Source organism: Aspergillus aculeatinus (genome assembly GCF_003184765.1).
Source record: "Aspergillus aculeatinus CBS 121060 unplaced genomic scaffold BO66scaffold_12, whole genome shotgun sequence".
NCBI classification, from domain to species: domain Eukaryota; kingdom Fungi; phylum Ascomycota; class Eurotiomycetes; order Eurotiales; family Aspergillaceae; genus Aspergillus; species Aspergillus aculeatinus.
The window spans coordinates 451,192-467,285 of NW_020291481.1; the positions used below are offsets into that span (position 1 = coordinate 451,192).

General features: G+C 51.6%; 7 protein-coding genes and 1 non-coding gene across 8 annotated transcripts; 4 read left to right on the forward strand and 4 right to left on the reverse strand.

Annotated features, from left to right (window-relative positions):
* Nucleotides 1-682: 682 nt before the first annotated feature.
* BO66DRAFT_447114 (uncharacterized protein) lies at nt 683-1,925 on the reverse strand (the record flags this gene model as incomplete). Its single annotated transcript, XM_025651695.1, has 4 exons — nt 683-736; nt 914-945; nt 1,060-1,517; nt 1,885-1,925. 4 exons carry the CDS (start codon nt 1,923-1,925, stop codon nt 683-685), a joined length of 585 nt encoding a protein of 194 aa, XP_025506217.1.
* A 429-nt stretch (nt 1,926-2,354) lies between these two features.
* Nucleotides 2,355-2,425, forward strand: BO66DRAFT_t93. The gene has a single exon. It is a non-coding gene; the product is annotated as a tRNA-His (tRNA).
* A 31-nt stretch (nt 2,426-2,456) lies between these two features.
* BO66DRAFT_369717 (Zn(II)2Cys6 transcription factor domain-containing protein) lies at nt 2,457-4,167 on the reverse strand. The gene is made up of 2 exons (XM_025645382.1): nt 3,835-4,167; nt 2,457-3,767 (listed from the first exon to the last, which is right to left on the reverse strand). Exons 1-2 carry the CDS (start codon nt 3,907-3,909, stop codon nt 2,643-2,645), a joined length of 1,200 nt encoding a protein of 399 aa, XP_025506218.1. The 5' UTR covers nt 3,910-4,167; the 3' UTR covers nt 2,457-2,642.
* A 126-nt stretch (nt 4,168-4,293) lies between these two features.
* Nucleotides 4,294-5,599, forward strand: BO66DRAFT_369718 (RTA1 domain-containing protein). Its single transcript, XM_025645383.1, has 2 exons — nt 4,294-4,756; nt 4,839-5,599. Exons 1-2 carry the CDS (start codon nt 4,585-4,587, stop codon nt 5,540-5,542), a joined length of 876 nt encoding a protein of 291 aa, XP_025506219.1. The 5' UTR covers nt 4,294-4,584; the 3' UTR covers nt 5,543-5,599.
* A 164-nt stretch (nt 5,600-5,763) lies between these two features.
* BO66DRAFT_369721 (OSBP family protein) lies at nt 5,764-7,745 on the reverse strand. The gene is made up of 4 exons (XM_025645384.1): nt 7,493-7,745; nt 7,040-7,365; nt 6,934-6,988; nt 5,764-6,872 (listed from the first exon to the last, which is right to left on the reverse strand). The coding sequence occupies exons 1-4, from the start codon at nt 7,559-7,561 to the stop codon at nt 6,078-6,080; spliced, it is 1,245 nt and encodes a 414-aa protein (XP_025506220.1). The 5' UTR covers nt 7,562-7,745; the 3' UTR covers nt 5,764-6,077.
* A 2,066-nt stretch (nt 7,746-9,811) lies between these two features.
* On the forward strand, nt 9,812-11,484 carry BO66DRAFT_418937 (putative MFS transporter; the record flags this gene model as incomplete). The annotated part of the gene is made up of 4 exons (XM_025649773.1): nt 9,812-9,866; nt 9,978-10,228; nt 10,275-10,508; nt 10,579-11,484. 4 exons carry the CDS (start codon nt 9,812-9,814, stop codon nt 11,482-11,484), a joined length of 1,446 nt encoding a protein of 481 aa, XP_025506221.1.
* Nucleotides 11,485-12,185: 701 nt separating this feature from the next.
* On the forward strand, nt 12,186-14,631 carry BO66DRAFT_418938 (uncharacterized protein; the record flags this gene model as incomplete). The annotated part of the gene is made up of 10 exons (XM_025649774.1): nt 12,186-12,508; nt 12,565-12,604; nt 12,675-13,154; nt 13,202-13,326; nt 13,375-13,569; nt 13,622-13,860; nt 13,931-13,987; nt 14,088-14,171; nt 14,257-14,430; nt 14,617-14,631. Exons 1-10 carry the CDS (start codon nt 12,262-12,264, stop codon nt 14,629-14,631), a joined length of 1,656 nt encoding a protein of 551 aa, XP_025506222.1. The 5' UTR covers nt 12,186-12,261.
* Nucleotides 14,632-14,784: 153 nt separating this feature from the next.
* On the reverse strand, nt 14,785-16,029 carry BO66DRAFT_390105 (amidohydrolase family protein). Its single transcript, XM_025646932.1, has one exon. It carries the CDS (start codon nt 15,975-15,977, stop codon nt 15,012-15,014), a length of 966 nt encoding a protein of 321 aa, XP_025506223.1. The 5' UTR covers nt 15,978-16,029; the 3' UTR covers nt 14,785-15,011.
* Nucleotides 16,030-16,094: the final 65 nt, after the last annotated feature.

The window sequence follows — 16,094 nt, forward strand, 5'->3', positions numbered from 1 at the left end:
GACATCATTTATGCAATTTGGCTGGATTAGGACACAGGATGGGGGTTCGAGAATGCAATGAATTGAAATGGGACGGCGTTTGTCACCGGGGATTTGATCTGATGTACGAAGTAAATGGGCAATGTGGGCAATGACGGGTAACACATATGTGTGCATTATGGTACAACGGAAACAGTGAGCTTTGCTTCGATCAAAACGAGTTTCGTAGGTCACGTTTATATGAGTTGTGCCCATCGGGGTCTTGTAGGTGGAGGGTTGTCGTACGCTTACGGTCTGTACTATTGATGCACGATTATCCTGCAGGCCGTACCATCCGAGGTGTATCTGGATAGGTGTGTGTTATCCTTTTTTATAAGCTCTTTGTTCCATCAGTCAGAAGCTGAGACTTTTTATCGCAGCCCGTCGAGACGTTCATGACGTGACTTCCACCTACGACTTCGTATTTCCTACTTCATTCTGCAGCTGCAGCTCCTGCCCCACACTGGTTCTTGATCGACAATGCCTTCGAAAGTTGGATAGAAAGTCTATGCCTACGCGAATGCGAATACCAGGGCAGATATCAGAAGGTTATATTGTACTTCTTCAAGAACATATGCTAAACATGATAAAGATATGTTTATTCATTATAATAGTGTAGAACACTCACGACTCCCTTCAAGCACAAGCCGTACTATTTACAGCCCTAGCCAACCCGGGCTGTCAACTCCCCAGAAGATGGGTTAAGTAACCAATTTCCCTATTTAAAAATAGCAGTCTGCGCATTCAGCCCAGCATCGATCGATTTGAGGTCCGCTGTGGTAATCTTCTCGTTGATCTTGTGGCATACTAGATTGGCTTGCCAATATGCATGGAGGCATGTCGAATCCAGAGCGCAGAGTTCGTAACATAGATGAGGTGATGCGATATTACTCACTTTTGTGAATTTCTTCTTGGTATAGTCATATTCTGTAGCATGGCAAGCTTAGCACACCAGCTGAACAACAAAAATTAGGAAGGATGTGCAGCAACAAGACTTACTTTTATTATATTAGACTGTGTAATGTCTCCGGCCGAGAATACTCTTTCTGTCATTCGATTGCTTGGTACAAGCGGACTTCTCATTGTTGACTTGCTTGGTGCAGGCAGACTTCTCCGTATTCACGGCTGTGGTCTTTTCCAAGTCCTTGTCGTTTAACTTGGTCTGACAATCCATCTTCTCCGTTCCGACTGCCTGATCAATAAGACTCTGGCAATCCTGAGCTGCTCGATCAGTGCGGACTAGAAGTATCCAGTCGCCTGAGGTATCGGCCTTCTGCTGGAATCCGCTACCGTATAGATGGCATTCGCTGTTCAACGGGCCCCAGTTGGCGGCGTGGCAGGATTGACTGCCAGTGGTAGTTGCTTGCGCAGCACACTGCCGGGCACAGTCTAGGGCGCTGGAGGCTGTTGTTTTTAACAGATAATCTTTTTTTGCATAGGCACTGCATTTATATTCGTAGATGATACCGTCAACCGGATCCTCTCCCTGGCTGCTGGTACTGGGGCAGCAGACGTTTTTATTAGCTATACCTCCTGAAGTCGAGGGAGAGAGGCAGACAGGATCTGCGAGGGCTGAAGAAAGAAATGATAGCCCGAGTATAAACGGAATATATATCTTATACATTATAATAATTTGAAGAGTAAATAACTCGAGGTTAAGACTAGACAGAGAGGAATGAGGCGAAGAAAGGTAGGCGAAAGTAAAAGGAACTCTTGATTCTCGCTGGGAATAGAAACTCTTCTTAGAGCTATCAAGCCGAGCTGAGAATAAAGAAGGGAGCCCATGAGTTCATGGTTACTGCATTATTGTTGCATCCTGCCTTGGTTGTGATGAATCAAAGCATCATCTATATTTCCGACGCATACGGAAGTGGGCTGTTGGCAGGTGCTGGATCATGAAGCATCATTGCTATCTTGGACGCATCCGGCCGGGGTCTGTTGGCCAGTGCTGGCCGAGATCCTGCACTTCAGACTCTAATATCGTCCCCATGTAACCATGTAGCTGGGAATCTATAGTACACTAGCACAATTTCGGAACCTTGATACTACTAATTCAAATTATGATCGACTAATTTCTGAATATACTACTTGATATATCATGTTACATGCTCAGACATGCACAGTTATGAGTCGACTAAGCTTTTATATATAACGTAATCGGTAAGCGAGTGGGCACGCGCGCCCACCCAAACAGCCTTCCATAAAAAGATGAAGCTTAGATGTATATAATGACTAGTGTTTCCGGTTTATGACCTACATTGCGGGAGAGTTGAGCTCTTGGTTCCGAGTAATTTAGGGATATATTGAATAAAAGTGATCCCGTTATCACAACAACAGGTGCTGTGGTCTAGTGGTATGACGTCACGTTGTGGCCGTGCCAGCCCCGGTTCGATTCCGGGCAGCGCCACTTTCTTTTTTATTGTTTGTTTTTTTGTCACCACTTCATCACAGACTATGCTGGCGACTAGTCTACGTACCTTCTTTCCACCCCAGGTCTACCTAATGAATCCTCCCGATCAAAAATGAACACGAACAAAAAGAGGGAGGTATTACCTCCTGGTCCCTCCTCAACCATAGAAGGGGTACGGCAACTAGACATATATACAATGCAGAAATCGTACTTTTCACCCCCCAGACTCCCTTAGTACCCTACTCGGCCACTCCAGCCATGTCTCCCACTGGGAACCTAGATGCGCCTGAATGGTCTCAATCAGGAATCGACCCCCATCGCCAAACGCCCATACATGCCGCGCCTGATGCAGAATCACACCGTAGGACGCCAAAATGACCAGTGCCTCTGGGCGGCGCAGCTCCAACATCTCGATGTACTCCACCCCCACAATGACGGGCCACCCAGTAATCCCGCCGACGAACTTGACCCTCGGATCAGCGTCTGTCACCCCCGTCGCATGGATCGAGACCTGTAACGCACACACCGCCTGCCGATAGACCGCGGTGGTCTTCTCGCCCAGTCGTGCCGCCTCGATCAGATCCATGATCCGCTGGCACTCGGGCCCCAGGTCCGCATCCCACGCGAACTTCTCCTGCCCGTACTGGAGCACAGGCTGCAGTATCGACCCGCGCAACGCCTCCCACGCCTCCGAGGTGATGACCCGCACGCCCCGGTGTAGTTTAAGATAGTGCACGAATTGGTCGAGGAAGGCATCGAAGCTGGACTCCTCCCGGTAGATCACAGTGTCACAGAGCATATGCAGGCCGAGCGTGGACGAGAAGATAAATAACGGGACACAGGTCTCCTGCGTGACGTCCCGGCGCTCCTGCCCCAAGATCTCCAGCGCGTGCGTCTGGAGCTGGGCGGCGTGGCGGCGGTACCGCTCGCGCTCAGCGGGCCGGACTATACTAGAGTGCAGAGCGCTGAGGGCCAGCAGTTCATTGATCAGGTAAGGGGTCGATATCCCGACGCGCATGAGGTCCGGGGACAGGCTCCCGAAGAGGGCGATGTCGCCGAGGGAGGGAATCGCCTCCGTGACGAGATTGAAGAGGAGTTCGGCGTGAACCATGTTGACGGGCTGATCCTCAGAGCATGTTGTTGTCACCGGCCCTGCTGCAGGCTGCTCACCAGGAGGCTGTGGTGTCGAGGGATTAACCCCTGGACTTGGCCCGGCGTTGGTCGGAGTCGAGGCATTACTGCGTTCGGATCTGGTCGTGCTGCTCCTGAACCGATCCGCATATTCGCAGACACGTTCCGAACTGCGGCAGTTGCCGCAGAGCGGATGTTTCTCGTCGCACTAGACGAGCAGCGTTTAGCCGATGTGGCAAGCCCGTGGAAAGTTTCTGTAAGAGATTCGCACTCACTTTAATATGACGTCTTTTACATTCAAGACAGCCATTGCGCGATTTTCGGTGTGTCCTACGCGGCATGACTGTCATGTTTCCGACGCAGGTTTACATCATCCAGAATAGGCAGATTGTCTATGCAGTATCTCTGGGGATGATTGGAAGGGTGGGCATGAGGGGAAGAGTTGTGGGCCAACAACGGTAAAGTATCGCACCCGGCGACGTCTGCCGATAAGCTTAAAAGTTGAGGCTCAGGCAGCAGCCGAAATGAACCTATGAAGATGCAGGCGGTCTATTTTTATCACATCAGAAAATTAGGTAGAGACCTACTAGAGGAAATTTGATGCTGAGCTGGGCAAAGAATAAGATGCGATTGTGCACGGGCATCCCGAGTCCGAGCCTGGAGGTCCCGAGTCATTCCAGGGACCTGCCTATTTGAGCAATACGCGTATGCACAGACCATCTCTATCATTTTAGACCAGATCGGGTAATATAATCGGTAGCCAACCGTCTCCTCCAGGCTCAATGGCCGACGAACCACTCTATCATCCTTTCTATACGCGTATTCAACTCTCAGAAATTTCCACTTGCGCCCAAATTAACAGCAATGCTTTTGCGGGGTTCCAGTCCCCTATATATATACCACAATGGCCGGCAAAGGAGACAAGATGCTCCAATTCTATCATCCCAATCACTCGGACCTACCATACCTAGCCGATCGCTATAGTTAGCCGGGTGTGCATCAGCCGCCCCCCCCCTTCCCTCAAGATGGCACAACTCAAACCCTTAGAAGGAGGCTATTACCTCTGGACATACCTGCCTTCCATTCCCGCGGCCGCGATCTTCGCCGTTCTGTTTGGACTGGTGGCCTGTTATCTGTTCTTCAAGCTCTTCCAAACTCGAGCATGGTACAACATCTCCTTCAGCATCGGCGGTATATGTAAGTTCCCACCCCCCTCATATCCCATACGATCCAACAACCTCCGATGACAACCGTTGCTTACACGCTTCCCCCACAACAGTCGAGATCGTCGGCTACATCGTGCGGATCCTGAACTACTCCAACACGGCCTCGATCGGCCTCTACGCGATCCAAAGCGTGCTCATCCTGCTGGGCCCCGTCCTGTTCGCCGCAACCGTCTACATGACCCTCGGCCGCATCATCCGCAGTCTTCCCCAGCGACTCACGGCCGCCACCGAGCCCAAGGCCAAAAGTGTCTCGCTCATCCCGCCCAAGCACCTCACCAAGCTGTTCGTCGCCAGTGACATCCTCTCGTTCATCGTGCAGGGGAGCGGCGTGGGGCTGATGGTGCGGTCGACGGGCCAGACGACGGCCAAGGCGATCACCGTGGTCGGCTTGCTGATCCAGGTGATCATGTTCTCGTTCTTCATCGTCGTGGCGCTGGTGTTCCACCGGCGGGTGAAGGCGCAGCAGCAGCACAGCCAGCAACAGATCCGGCTGGGCCAGTACGGCCGCCCGTTGGATCGCCTGATGTATATGCTGTATGCGGTCAGTGCGCTGATTCTGGTCCGGTCGATCTTTCGTGTCATCGAGTACGCCATGGGAATGCATGGGTATATTCTAACGCATGAGTGGACGCTGTATGTCTTTGACAGTGTCTTGATGTGGTCCGTGATGGTCATTTGGGCCGTGGGGTTCCCCGGGAAACTTGTGGAGGAGAAGTCGGGGTATGAAGTGGAGATGGATGAAGAAAGGATAGTATAGGCCTCCTGAGGTGCGGTGGTGCTATTCTTATGGGTAATGATCTGTTTCTTAGTTTCTGTGTTATGAGTCTGTTTCTCATTGTTTCTCTCTTAGATTTGTTAGCGAGAACAGAGCTTTACTCACTATAAGAGTCGATTTGCTTCATGAAATTCGCCTGTATTGTTTATCAATAGTCTGGAAAATCAGGTAACAATAATCGCTCGGACCACTGTTGTGGCCGACTGAATGTTGACTGGATGTCAGGATTCAATTCATTTTCTGACGAAGACCTGTCCTTCAAATGGTCGACGTGACCCGCGAACCAGAAGCAGAAGAGTAATCTGCCGGCTTGGTCTAGGAACTATCCAGTTCTCGCTGTTGTTCTATATACAGATACCAAAACCCCCGAAACAGAGCAAGGAAAGAAAGAGAAAACGAAGAGAAATAGAAAGAGAACGCAATCTATGATGGTAATCATCCCTGCTAATTCCACCACCCTATCCGACCACGCAGACCAAGGGAGAACTAGCCATTAGCTTCGCAATCAGTATCCTGTTTATGCAGTGACACCCAGGCCCTCGCCTCCAGTTGCATGGTAAGGTGGCTTGGCGTCGGTTGCCTTGGCCGAGTCAAACCGCCAGACACCGCCTGTCTTGTCACTCTCCAGGGAGGTAAGGCCGAGCTTGGGGCCAAGCTGCTGGAAAGCTTCATCTTCGCTCTCGTTGACACGCTTGAAGAACCGACGCTCCCACTCACGACCCTCCGACTTCTCAACCTTGCGCAGCTCGCGCTGGGCATTCTCAATCTTGGACTTAGACACGGACACAGCGTCCATATCGCCTCGCTCAATGCCCGCCGCCACGTCTCGCCAGGCCCGCCGGCTCTCGTAGAGGTCTTGCTGGTCAAGTGGTGCCAAGGTCAAGGGGGTGGTCTGGGTTTCCTTGACAGAGAATCTATCCACCTCGTGCTTTCTGGAATCCTTGATGACGAACGAGTCCGACCACTGACCGTCAATGGTGTACAGGGGCTTCTTCTCACCCTCGCTCTCCTTGTAGAGAATGGCGCTGAAGGTGTTCTTCTTGCCGCTCAACCAACCCTTGCCAGAGTAGTCGATCTTGGCAATGTAACCCGTGCTGCTGGCGATGCGGGTTGTCTTCTCAAGCTCGACGAACGGCGTACCGTAGATCAAGGATTCGATATGCAGGGCGGGAAGAGTGATGAGATATTTCTCCTGCTGGGAGGCATCGTTCTTGTCGGCCCCGGGGGGAGTGAGAGTCAGAAGAGCGTGGCCGATCTGCTTGATCTGGATGGTGCTAGAGAAGGATGCCTTCTGGGCATTGTATCCTTGGAGCTGGAGGGCGCTGATTAGAACTTGTAACTAGTGGAATTGATGTGAATGTTTGATAGCTTACTTCGACACCGTGCTTCTCGTTCCGGATGGCGTAGGCAGTGGCAGGGGGGTGATGGCTGTGGATGGTCAACATAGCTTAAAAGGGATTTGGGGACATGGCTACATACCTGACCTGCTCACTGATCAGGCTGGTCTCACCAACCTCTGCATCCGAGTCCCACTTGCCCAGGAACAGCTCTCCGAGGAAGGGGTTGAGAGGCTTCTTCTCACTGCCGAGCTTCTCACTGCGGCTGCAGTATTGTTGGTGGAGGGTGCTGAGGAACCACTTGAGGACAGCCAATGCTCTCTTTTCGGGATCAGCTTCTTTGGCAGGAGCCACGAACAGAGCAGGGTGTTCGGCCCAGTAGGCGGAATACTCAGTCAAGGAGGTGGAGGAGAGGATGAAAGGGGGTGCGGTCAGGGAGGAAAGGTCTCCATTGAAGGAAGCGATAGACTACAATCGGAAATTAATGGGTTAGAAATGTCACTGGTTTCTGACAACGTGTCGCGATGGCAAGGGCGGAAAAATGAAGTGGCATACGACGGAGATAGCAGATAGCTGCCTAGTGTCTTCTTCATACCTTAAGGAAACTTGTCCACGAGCCTTTGCTCGAGGCGGGAACGCCGCTATGTGGATCCTTGGAGCTCATTTTTTAGACGAAGAAGAGGATGAAATTGGATGCAGATGAAAAGAAAAAAAACCACCAAGGTAAGTAGTGGGGATATAAGTCTTGGGGAAGTAGCCAAGAAAGTAGCAATAAGGTGGGGGATGAGAAAGTTGAAAAGAAGAGAAGTTAAGATGTCATGGGGAAGTTGAGTGGGTTTGGAAGAGCAGGAGGGGAAGGGGGGAGATTCAAGACTACCCGCTAAACCCGATTCAAGCCAGCCGCGCGCAGGGGTTAAATGCGGTGCGGTGCAGTGGTTGCCTCGACGTCATCTGGGGTGGCTTGGGCCTTTTCCAGTTGTCGAGTTCCATCTTCGCCTCCCATCGGATCCATGACCTGCTGAACAGAACCACTCAGACATTCGCATCATCTGCCATGCGATCATTTGTGGCTGAACTCTTAAAGATTTCCCCCTCTTCACGAATGGTGGTTCTCCTCCCACTTCTTTCCCGCCTGCACGCTTCTAAGCTTTGTTGCGGAGAAATCTAGTACACCAAGTCCCACCATTCGCTCGTGTCCTCCGACCCCTGCTAGCCACCTACGAAGCCCTCGTAAAAATGAGCGGAGAAGCAAATCGAGGATGGATGAAACTCAAGGAAGGAAAGATGTCATACCGCATGGCCATCCGAGTTACCGAAGACGGCTTTATCCGGCCCTCTTCCGCCATATTGTGTAACGCCCCTTGAAGAACATCGGATCTGAGGTGTTTTCCAGATCTCGCTGCATGCTTTAGAGTTGACGGGAGACCCGGTAGAATCATGCTTCACCCAGGGCATTTCTTTCGTAGCGAAGTTCATTGTCACCACCCGGTGTATGGTATCAAACTCAGTCATTTCGCACCCTTGAGGTGCTGCCTATTTCGCTCCATCTATTCAGAAATTATATTGCACGGAATACCGTACCATACATGCAGTACATACTAGGTAGTATGTGAGCACAGGCGGGGATGCGGGCTGGAACAAACCGAAAACGGAAGGGGGACAACACGCCCGGCCGCAAAACCTTAAAAAGAGGCCAGTAAAAATGCCTGCTGGTGGATCTCCATCCTCCCTTTTTTCAGGAACGCGCTTGGACTACTCCGTACCTTATCGTTTCATGGCGCCATGGGAGACAAAAAAAAAGAGGAAGCTTTGACAGACATGACAAGTCTTAGAAAGCTTGAGAAAAGAACTTTCAGATGATCATGGTATTCTGCCTCTCACATCATCAATGCTATGACCCGTGAAGAGAAGATCGATCCGGGTGTACGGGTAAGATCGACAAGCTGGATTCTTCTGTCCCTAATCTCCGAGGAAATCTACGCTACCTTCACCATCAACTACATCGAGACTAGGTGCTGATGATGTGGATATGATCGTCAGGACCGAAAGTCCTCGTGAGAAAATGCTTCTCCTGAGAATCCTCCTACCCACCACACGATGGATCACTTCCCCTTCCTGGTGAAATGACTCGCTCGTTACGGGGGTGTTCGCACATTGGCTTACTCAATCAATGCGAAGAAATGTCTCAAAGAGAGCTTCCACGACGAGATTGTTGCACTACCTGAGCTATGAGGCATGGCCACTCCGGCATCATATGCTACGTGAGGGATATGTCTAAGATCCTCTCCATTTACAGTCTGTTTGTCGATCATGATCCTCAGTTCCTGCTAATATCAAGCTATAAGGCCCGGCTTCGATCCTGGAATTATAACTGATTCGGTGCTTTGAGCGTCCCTGAGGCCGACGATTGTAATGGATCCGCAATTGCCCAACTTTCCATCCGATCCAGAATGAGGTTCTAAATCAAGCAGAGTTTCTCTGACCGTTTCCCAACGGGGAGATATGCGGCCCCGTGCGCTGCCTAGGGCTGGTTCAACTCAATGGTCTGGCCCATTCATCCTGATAACCAGACAAAAAGGCCCCACTGAAGGTTGGAACAATGCTTTTTGCAACGTCCCTTAGCAAGAAAACAAGAATCATCACCCTTAGGTTTACGCTTAGTTTAAAAAGCTCATGGCTCCTTCGTCGCTGCAAGATCCATACTTGGTAATTTCAATCCATGATGAACGGGAGTATTCTGCAGTCCTGTCCTTTCCTTGACTATGCCTGAGTTGATTTCACGTTATCTATAACTCAGAACCCATTCGCTCCTTAGCATACTGCTGCGTGTTTGCAGATTCCGTTCTTTATTGGCGACTCATGACATGTATTGCTGCACCCACTGCTCCTTTCATTCTCCTTCCAAAATAGTAAGATGTTCGACAAAGATTCCTTACAATCATTGTCCTTGGAGGTCGATCCATATGAATGTCAGAGGTCTCGCAGGCCTCGATCAGATCGGGAAATACACCATGGATCATCTCAAGCCCTGGTGCAGGCCTCCAGCCATACTTCAGATCATCCGTTGTCCCGCGTTGAAGATGACAGCGGAGTACCCCAAGTAGTTCATCTTTCACCTGCGCGGCGGGTTTCAATCGTTATCATGCTCTCTTACTGTGCATTTCTTGCCCCGATCTCATCCACCGCCATTTTCACGGCTGTGGCGGACCTCGCCAGAACGTTTGATACCACCCAGGATATCATATACGCCAGCAACTCTCTCTATCTCGGATGTATGGGGGTTTCCGCCCTTATTTGGGGCTCTGCAAGCCAAGTCTGGGGTCGCCGGCCTGTAAGTTCAATTGAGACGATTTTGACTTATGTGCTAACGAGCGCAGCTTCTTATCACAAGCTCAATCCTCTTCTGCGCGTTCACTGTTGCCTCTGCCTTCGCCCCAAACCTAGTATCCTACTTTATCTTCCGAGGATGTGCCGCATTACAAGGCACCTCTTTCCTCGTTATTGGCAACGCCATTGTCGGAGATATATACGAACCAACAGCCCGAGCCTCCGCACTTGGCTGGGTACTCTCTGGAAGCCTCACCGGACCTGCTCTGGGTCCTTTCCTCGGTGTAAGTGGCAACCGACTTGCGCCTTTCAAAGTGAGAAACCATTCTTTAACACAATCTCTCTTTCACACAGGGCATAATCATGACCTTCCGCCCCTGGCGCACAATCTTCTATCTCCTCTCCGCCCTCAGCCTCTGCGCAACCGTCCTAATCATAACTATCCTCCCAGAAACAATCGCCCACAGAACCAGCCTCTCTCTCCGCGGCCAACCGTTCCGCACTCAAGCCCAACAGCTCTGGCATCAAACTTCGCCCTTCCGCATCCTCCACCTAATAATCGCGTACCCAAACATACTCTGCACCGGCCTCGCGGCAGGTGCTCTGGTGTGGAATGAATACGCCCTTCTGACTCCGATCCGCCATACCCTCAACCCACGCTTCCACCTGACCAGCCCCATCGAAGCCGGGCTGTTGTACCTCCCTGCCGGCTTGGGCTACCTGACGGGGACCTTTTTCAGCGGCCACTACACTGACCGCATCGCCCGCTACTACATCCGCCGGAGGCAAGGGCAGCGTATCCCCGAGGACCGGCTCTGCTCCTGCCTGCCCTTCATCTGCATCGCCAGTCCTGCCTGCGTGTTGATCTATGGGTGGACGGTGGACGCCGGCGTCGGCGGCATCCCGCTTCCAGTAGTTCTTATGTTCGTTCAAGGCGTCGCACAGATCTTCTGTTTCCCCAGCTTGAATACGTACTGTTTGGACGTGATGCAGGAGCAAGGGCGGAGTGCGGAGGTGGTTGGGGCGAACTATGCCTTTCGGTATGTGTTTGCGGCGCTGGGGACGGGGGTGGCGATGCCGGCCATCAAGGTGGTTGGGGCCGGCTGGTTCAACACGATCTCCGCTCTGTTCTTGGTTGGTGCGGGTGGTGCGGTGTGGTTGACGGCCGTGTTTGGGGTGAGGTGGAGGGAGGCTGTTGATCGGAGGAAGGGGCAGCAGGCTGGGGAGAAGTCAATGAGACAGGTCCTGGGTAATGTGTAACTTGGCAGTCAATAGTCTATGTGACATATATGGATCCTAATTAGGCCCTCCCTCCCTGACCAGCTGAATTACAACTTTCCAAGAGCTTCATTTGGTGATCGAAGGCCAGGAACTACAGCAAAGGGCTTGGGTGGCTACTTCTACACACAGAGAGTATTTCTACAAGCTGCATCTAGCGAACAAGGTTGTTAATCTGACTGACAAAGGTCCTCCTGCTTGGGTCGCCAGTTTTTAGCTAGTTCCTCCAATAGCCTCATGTAACCGAATCAATTCCTCATTTACTTCTTTAATCATTGACAAGTATAAATATTCTAATTGATTTTAAGTTCTTCTCATGGATTTCACAGGTCAAAAAGGGTAGACCTAAAAAGGTAAGCAGAGTCACTAGCAGAGCAGAGCAGGAACAGAGTCGTCTTGTGATGTGTGATTGAATCGGCTATGAAAGCTTGCTTGTATAACTAGTAGTTTATACTTACCTCTCGCTTCTCCATTTTGCCTCCAGAAAATAAATATGTTGGGAATAAATCACATATTATTATTTGGTATACAATCAGTTTCAGATCGGTTTCCAGCAACCAAGATAAGTCAACTGCAGGCGACGAGCTAGGATTGCCCGAGGCGTCTCTGCGGGGTTGAATCACAATCAATCAATACCTGCCGGTCGTGCATCCTTGTTCGGCATTCCTCATCCCTTCCCTCTCCTTATCTCAATGCTCCACATCAATGATCAATTAGGGACAGCTTAAGCATACTGTTATATCAGAACACAAGCTCAAGATGACACGCTCGACGCACCGCATAAGTTCACGAGTCTCTTTGACGGACGCTAGAAACGAGAGCAGCGCCGAGCGCGATCCCAGCTCCACCAACAAGCATACTGACCACGAGGCGACTACGCCCTTATCTCCAGAGCACTCATCTCACAGTACAGCCAATATTGAACATGTCTTCGGAGCAGAAGACACGTCCGAACAGCCCACAACGACTCGCAGAGAGCTCTGGTCATACTATCTGTACTACAATGGTAAATCGTCTCCATCGCCATACGCAGCAACCCATCACTAACAGCTCGCATACCAGGCGATAACGGAGTTGGCCCTGGCTCTTACACTCAAACACTGTTTGTTTACCCCATCCTGCTAGGCTGATCATGCCCCCAAAATCTTGAGCTAATATCATGTTTCCACCAGCTTTCAATGGGCGCTCAATGGTGCTGGGTGGCAGCCAGACACCAACCCTCGCAAGCCATGCACAGATACCTCACATTGTGTCGTTCCATGGGCCGGGGGAACTCGTTCTGTCTCCTCTGTTGTTCTGATTGCCAACGGGCTGAGCTTCACGTTCATGACTGTGACATTTGTCTGGCTCGGCAGCGCAGCGGACTACGGCTCCTTCGGTCGCTGGTTGCTTTTAGTCTTGACCGTGATTTGCTGGGCCATGCAGTACGCTATGATGTCCATCCGGCACTCTGATCAATGGCCTACAGCGATGGGCCTTTACGTGATCTCGTACGTCGCATATGGCGCAACACTAGTCTTCTATGCAGCCGTGTTTCCGAGGCTCGCGCGCCATATGCCGCATGTCCAAAGAGCCCGCCAGGACTTGCAGGAGGAGAAAATCAGCCAAAGGGAATACGACGCAATTGAGTCACTGGAGCGGAATCACATCAGGTATGGACGCTCTTTGTATTACTGAGTTGGCAGCTAACAGATAATAGCAACGTTTCGACTGCACACAGCAACATCGGATACTTGGCAGTATTGGTATTGAATTTGAGCGTACTTTTGCCTCTGCAAAATCATTCTTTCTCGAACAACCTTGCGCTTTGCTTGACAAACTCATGTTGGTCTCCTACCCATCGCGTTTGTAGGCGGATGCTGATCAAGCCAGACTGGGTGATTCTGGGAATTTGGTGGTTTCTCTTCCAGCAGAAACGCCCCGGCCCTAGGATCCCTGAAGGATCAAGCTACGCGACTATTGGTTTCAAGCAAATCTGGCTTGCGCTGCGTAAGGTCCGGTCCTTGCCGCAGACCTTTCTCTACTTCGTGGCATACTTTCTCCTCGCAGATGGCCTCAACACCACGGGTTAGTAAAATCCAGTCTGCCTAGTTTCTGCTTGCTGAATTTTTCTCTATAGGCACCCTAGTCTCGATCATTCAAAATGACTTCGTGGCATTCTCCTTCATCCAAGTTACATACCTGGGCATAGCCCAAGCTGCATGCTCTATAGCCTCCACATTCGGCTTCTGGTACGTCCAAAACTACTTCAAGATCCGCACAAAACCCATGTTCCTCATCACAAACTTCTTTACTGTTCTCATTCCCTTCTGGGGAATGCTGGGTCTATGGACCAAGCGCATTGGATATCATCACCGGGTATGTTCCACTCCCAGAAGCTTTTCTTCAAAGCAAAAAGAACACTAACAAGACGCTCCTATACCTTCAGTGGGAGTTCTATCTCTACAATGTCATCTTCGGCCTGTTTCAAGCCCCATACTACGCCGTAAGCTCCCTCTGCCCCTGTCCTAGAAGCCCCGAATGTTCCGTTTCTGCGATAGAATCAACGAAGAAGACGAAGCCCACTTACATATTCATTCCTTCAGTATGCCCAAACCATGATCAGCGAACTCATGCCGCCCGGCTACGACAACATGTTTTTCGCTCTCTTCGGGATCACCAATCGCGCGGTAAGAACCATCATCCTAGCTCCCCTCCCAAGAGCCACCCACAACATATTACTGATGACTGGATCTTTCATGGCATGGCATCTAGTCCTCTATTATCGGCCCGAATGTCGTCCAGGCCATCATCAATGACACCCAGAACAACTGGATGGGGTTCCCGTTTTTATTCGCGATTTGTGCGGCAGCGATGGTGGCAATCATGTTCGTGGATGTGGAGAAGGGGAGGGAGGATGGGAGGCGATTCGTGGAGGAGCACACTGCTGTTGCTCCGGGTTCGGACTTGGGAGGGGCAGGGCGGAAGACTGGAAAGATGGTCAAGGGACCTGCCAGTATAAATGCGGAGGTCGTGGGAGAAGCAGAAGGAAGTTCGATAGAAGGGCGAGCTGGTAATGATGGGCCGCGTTGAGTAGATTCCAGAGTATTGGTACACACTGCACACTTGGTACAGACACACTTCGCGTAGAGTTCATTGGTATGGAACGAATATTTGTATGCTGGAAGACCTGAGAATGAGGGGTAATACAAACAGTATCACAGGCCACAGCAGAAACCAGTATAGAAAGCTGCTTTGCATGAAGAATAGCACCAGGAAGTCCAATTAACTTACTTATGTACTGTACAACGCAATCCCGCAGGAACGCAAGTCTAGGCTAGTGACGCATACATACCAGCAGACAAACTAGATTGATTTTACATGTAAGAAGGACGTATAGCCCTGTTCAACATTACGCATAAACGGAGAGAAGGCAAGACACGTAGGGCCACCGCAACGAGAGCTGCCGCCGAACTGCCTTAGCACTTAGACGTATGAGTACACCAACCAACCAACCACTCAACTAACAGTCACGACGTCCTTACTTTAACCCCCAGTAGGTTCTCCGCATTTCGATAGGCAAACAACTCCAGGTCCTCGCCCGCGATGAGACCACTGTCCTCAATCTCCTTAAAAAACGCCAGACCTCTCTCATTCGTCGAGAAGGGATAGTCAACGCTGTACAGCACATGCTCAATCGCTGTCGTCTGCAGGAGACACGCCAACGGCGCCAACGAGAACATGCCACTCGTCGTGACCCAGATGTTGTCCCTCCAGACCTCGCGGAAGCTCCTCTCCCTGCCCCACCTCTCCGCCACCGTGAACACGCGCTCGAGCTGGAAGGGCAGCATCTCGCCCATATGGCCGATGACGACCTTCAACCGCGGATACCGATCAAAGACCCCACTGGCGTAGAGCCGGAGGACATGCAGGCCCGTCTCCGTGTGCCAGGCCCAGCCGTAGGCGCTCAGCGCCAGCGCGACCGACTCGTCATAGTTGCCCCGGTGATACTCCATCATGGAGTCGGCGGCGAAGGTCGGATGGAGGTAGAGCGGCACGTCGAGCGCCTGCGCCTCCGCGAAGACCGGCCAGAAGCGCTCGTCGTCGTAGAATTGTCCGTTGGTGTGGTTCTCGATCAGCGCCCCCACGAACCCCAGCTCGTTCACGCAACGCCCCAGCTCCGCCGCGGCGGCGGCGGGCTCGCTCATCGGCAGCATCGCGAACCCGGCGAGTCGGGTCGGGTGGCTCCTGATGGCGGCGGCCAGGTCGTCGTTCACGGCGGTGCAGAGCGCGGCGCTGATGTCGCCGGGCCCGTGCGAGAGCACTTGGAGGGAGACGTTGCCGGCGTCGAGGTCTTGGATGCGCCCGGCGCCCAGCGACTCCAGCTTCCCGCGGATGTGCGGCGGGAACGCGGCGTAGTGGGCTTTTGCTGCGGGGCTGGCTTCGCTCACTTGGCGCGAGATGTAGTGTTCTTCGAGGGTGATTAGTGGGATCATGGTTGCGATATTTGTGTTATTACTTAGTCGTGGATGGGAAAGTTGTGCGTGCAGCAACGAGTTTGGCTTGTTGAAGTGGGTTCTATCGTGGTCAAATACTACATCATGGTGCTAAGT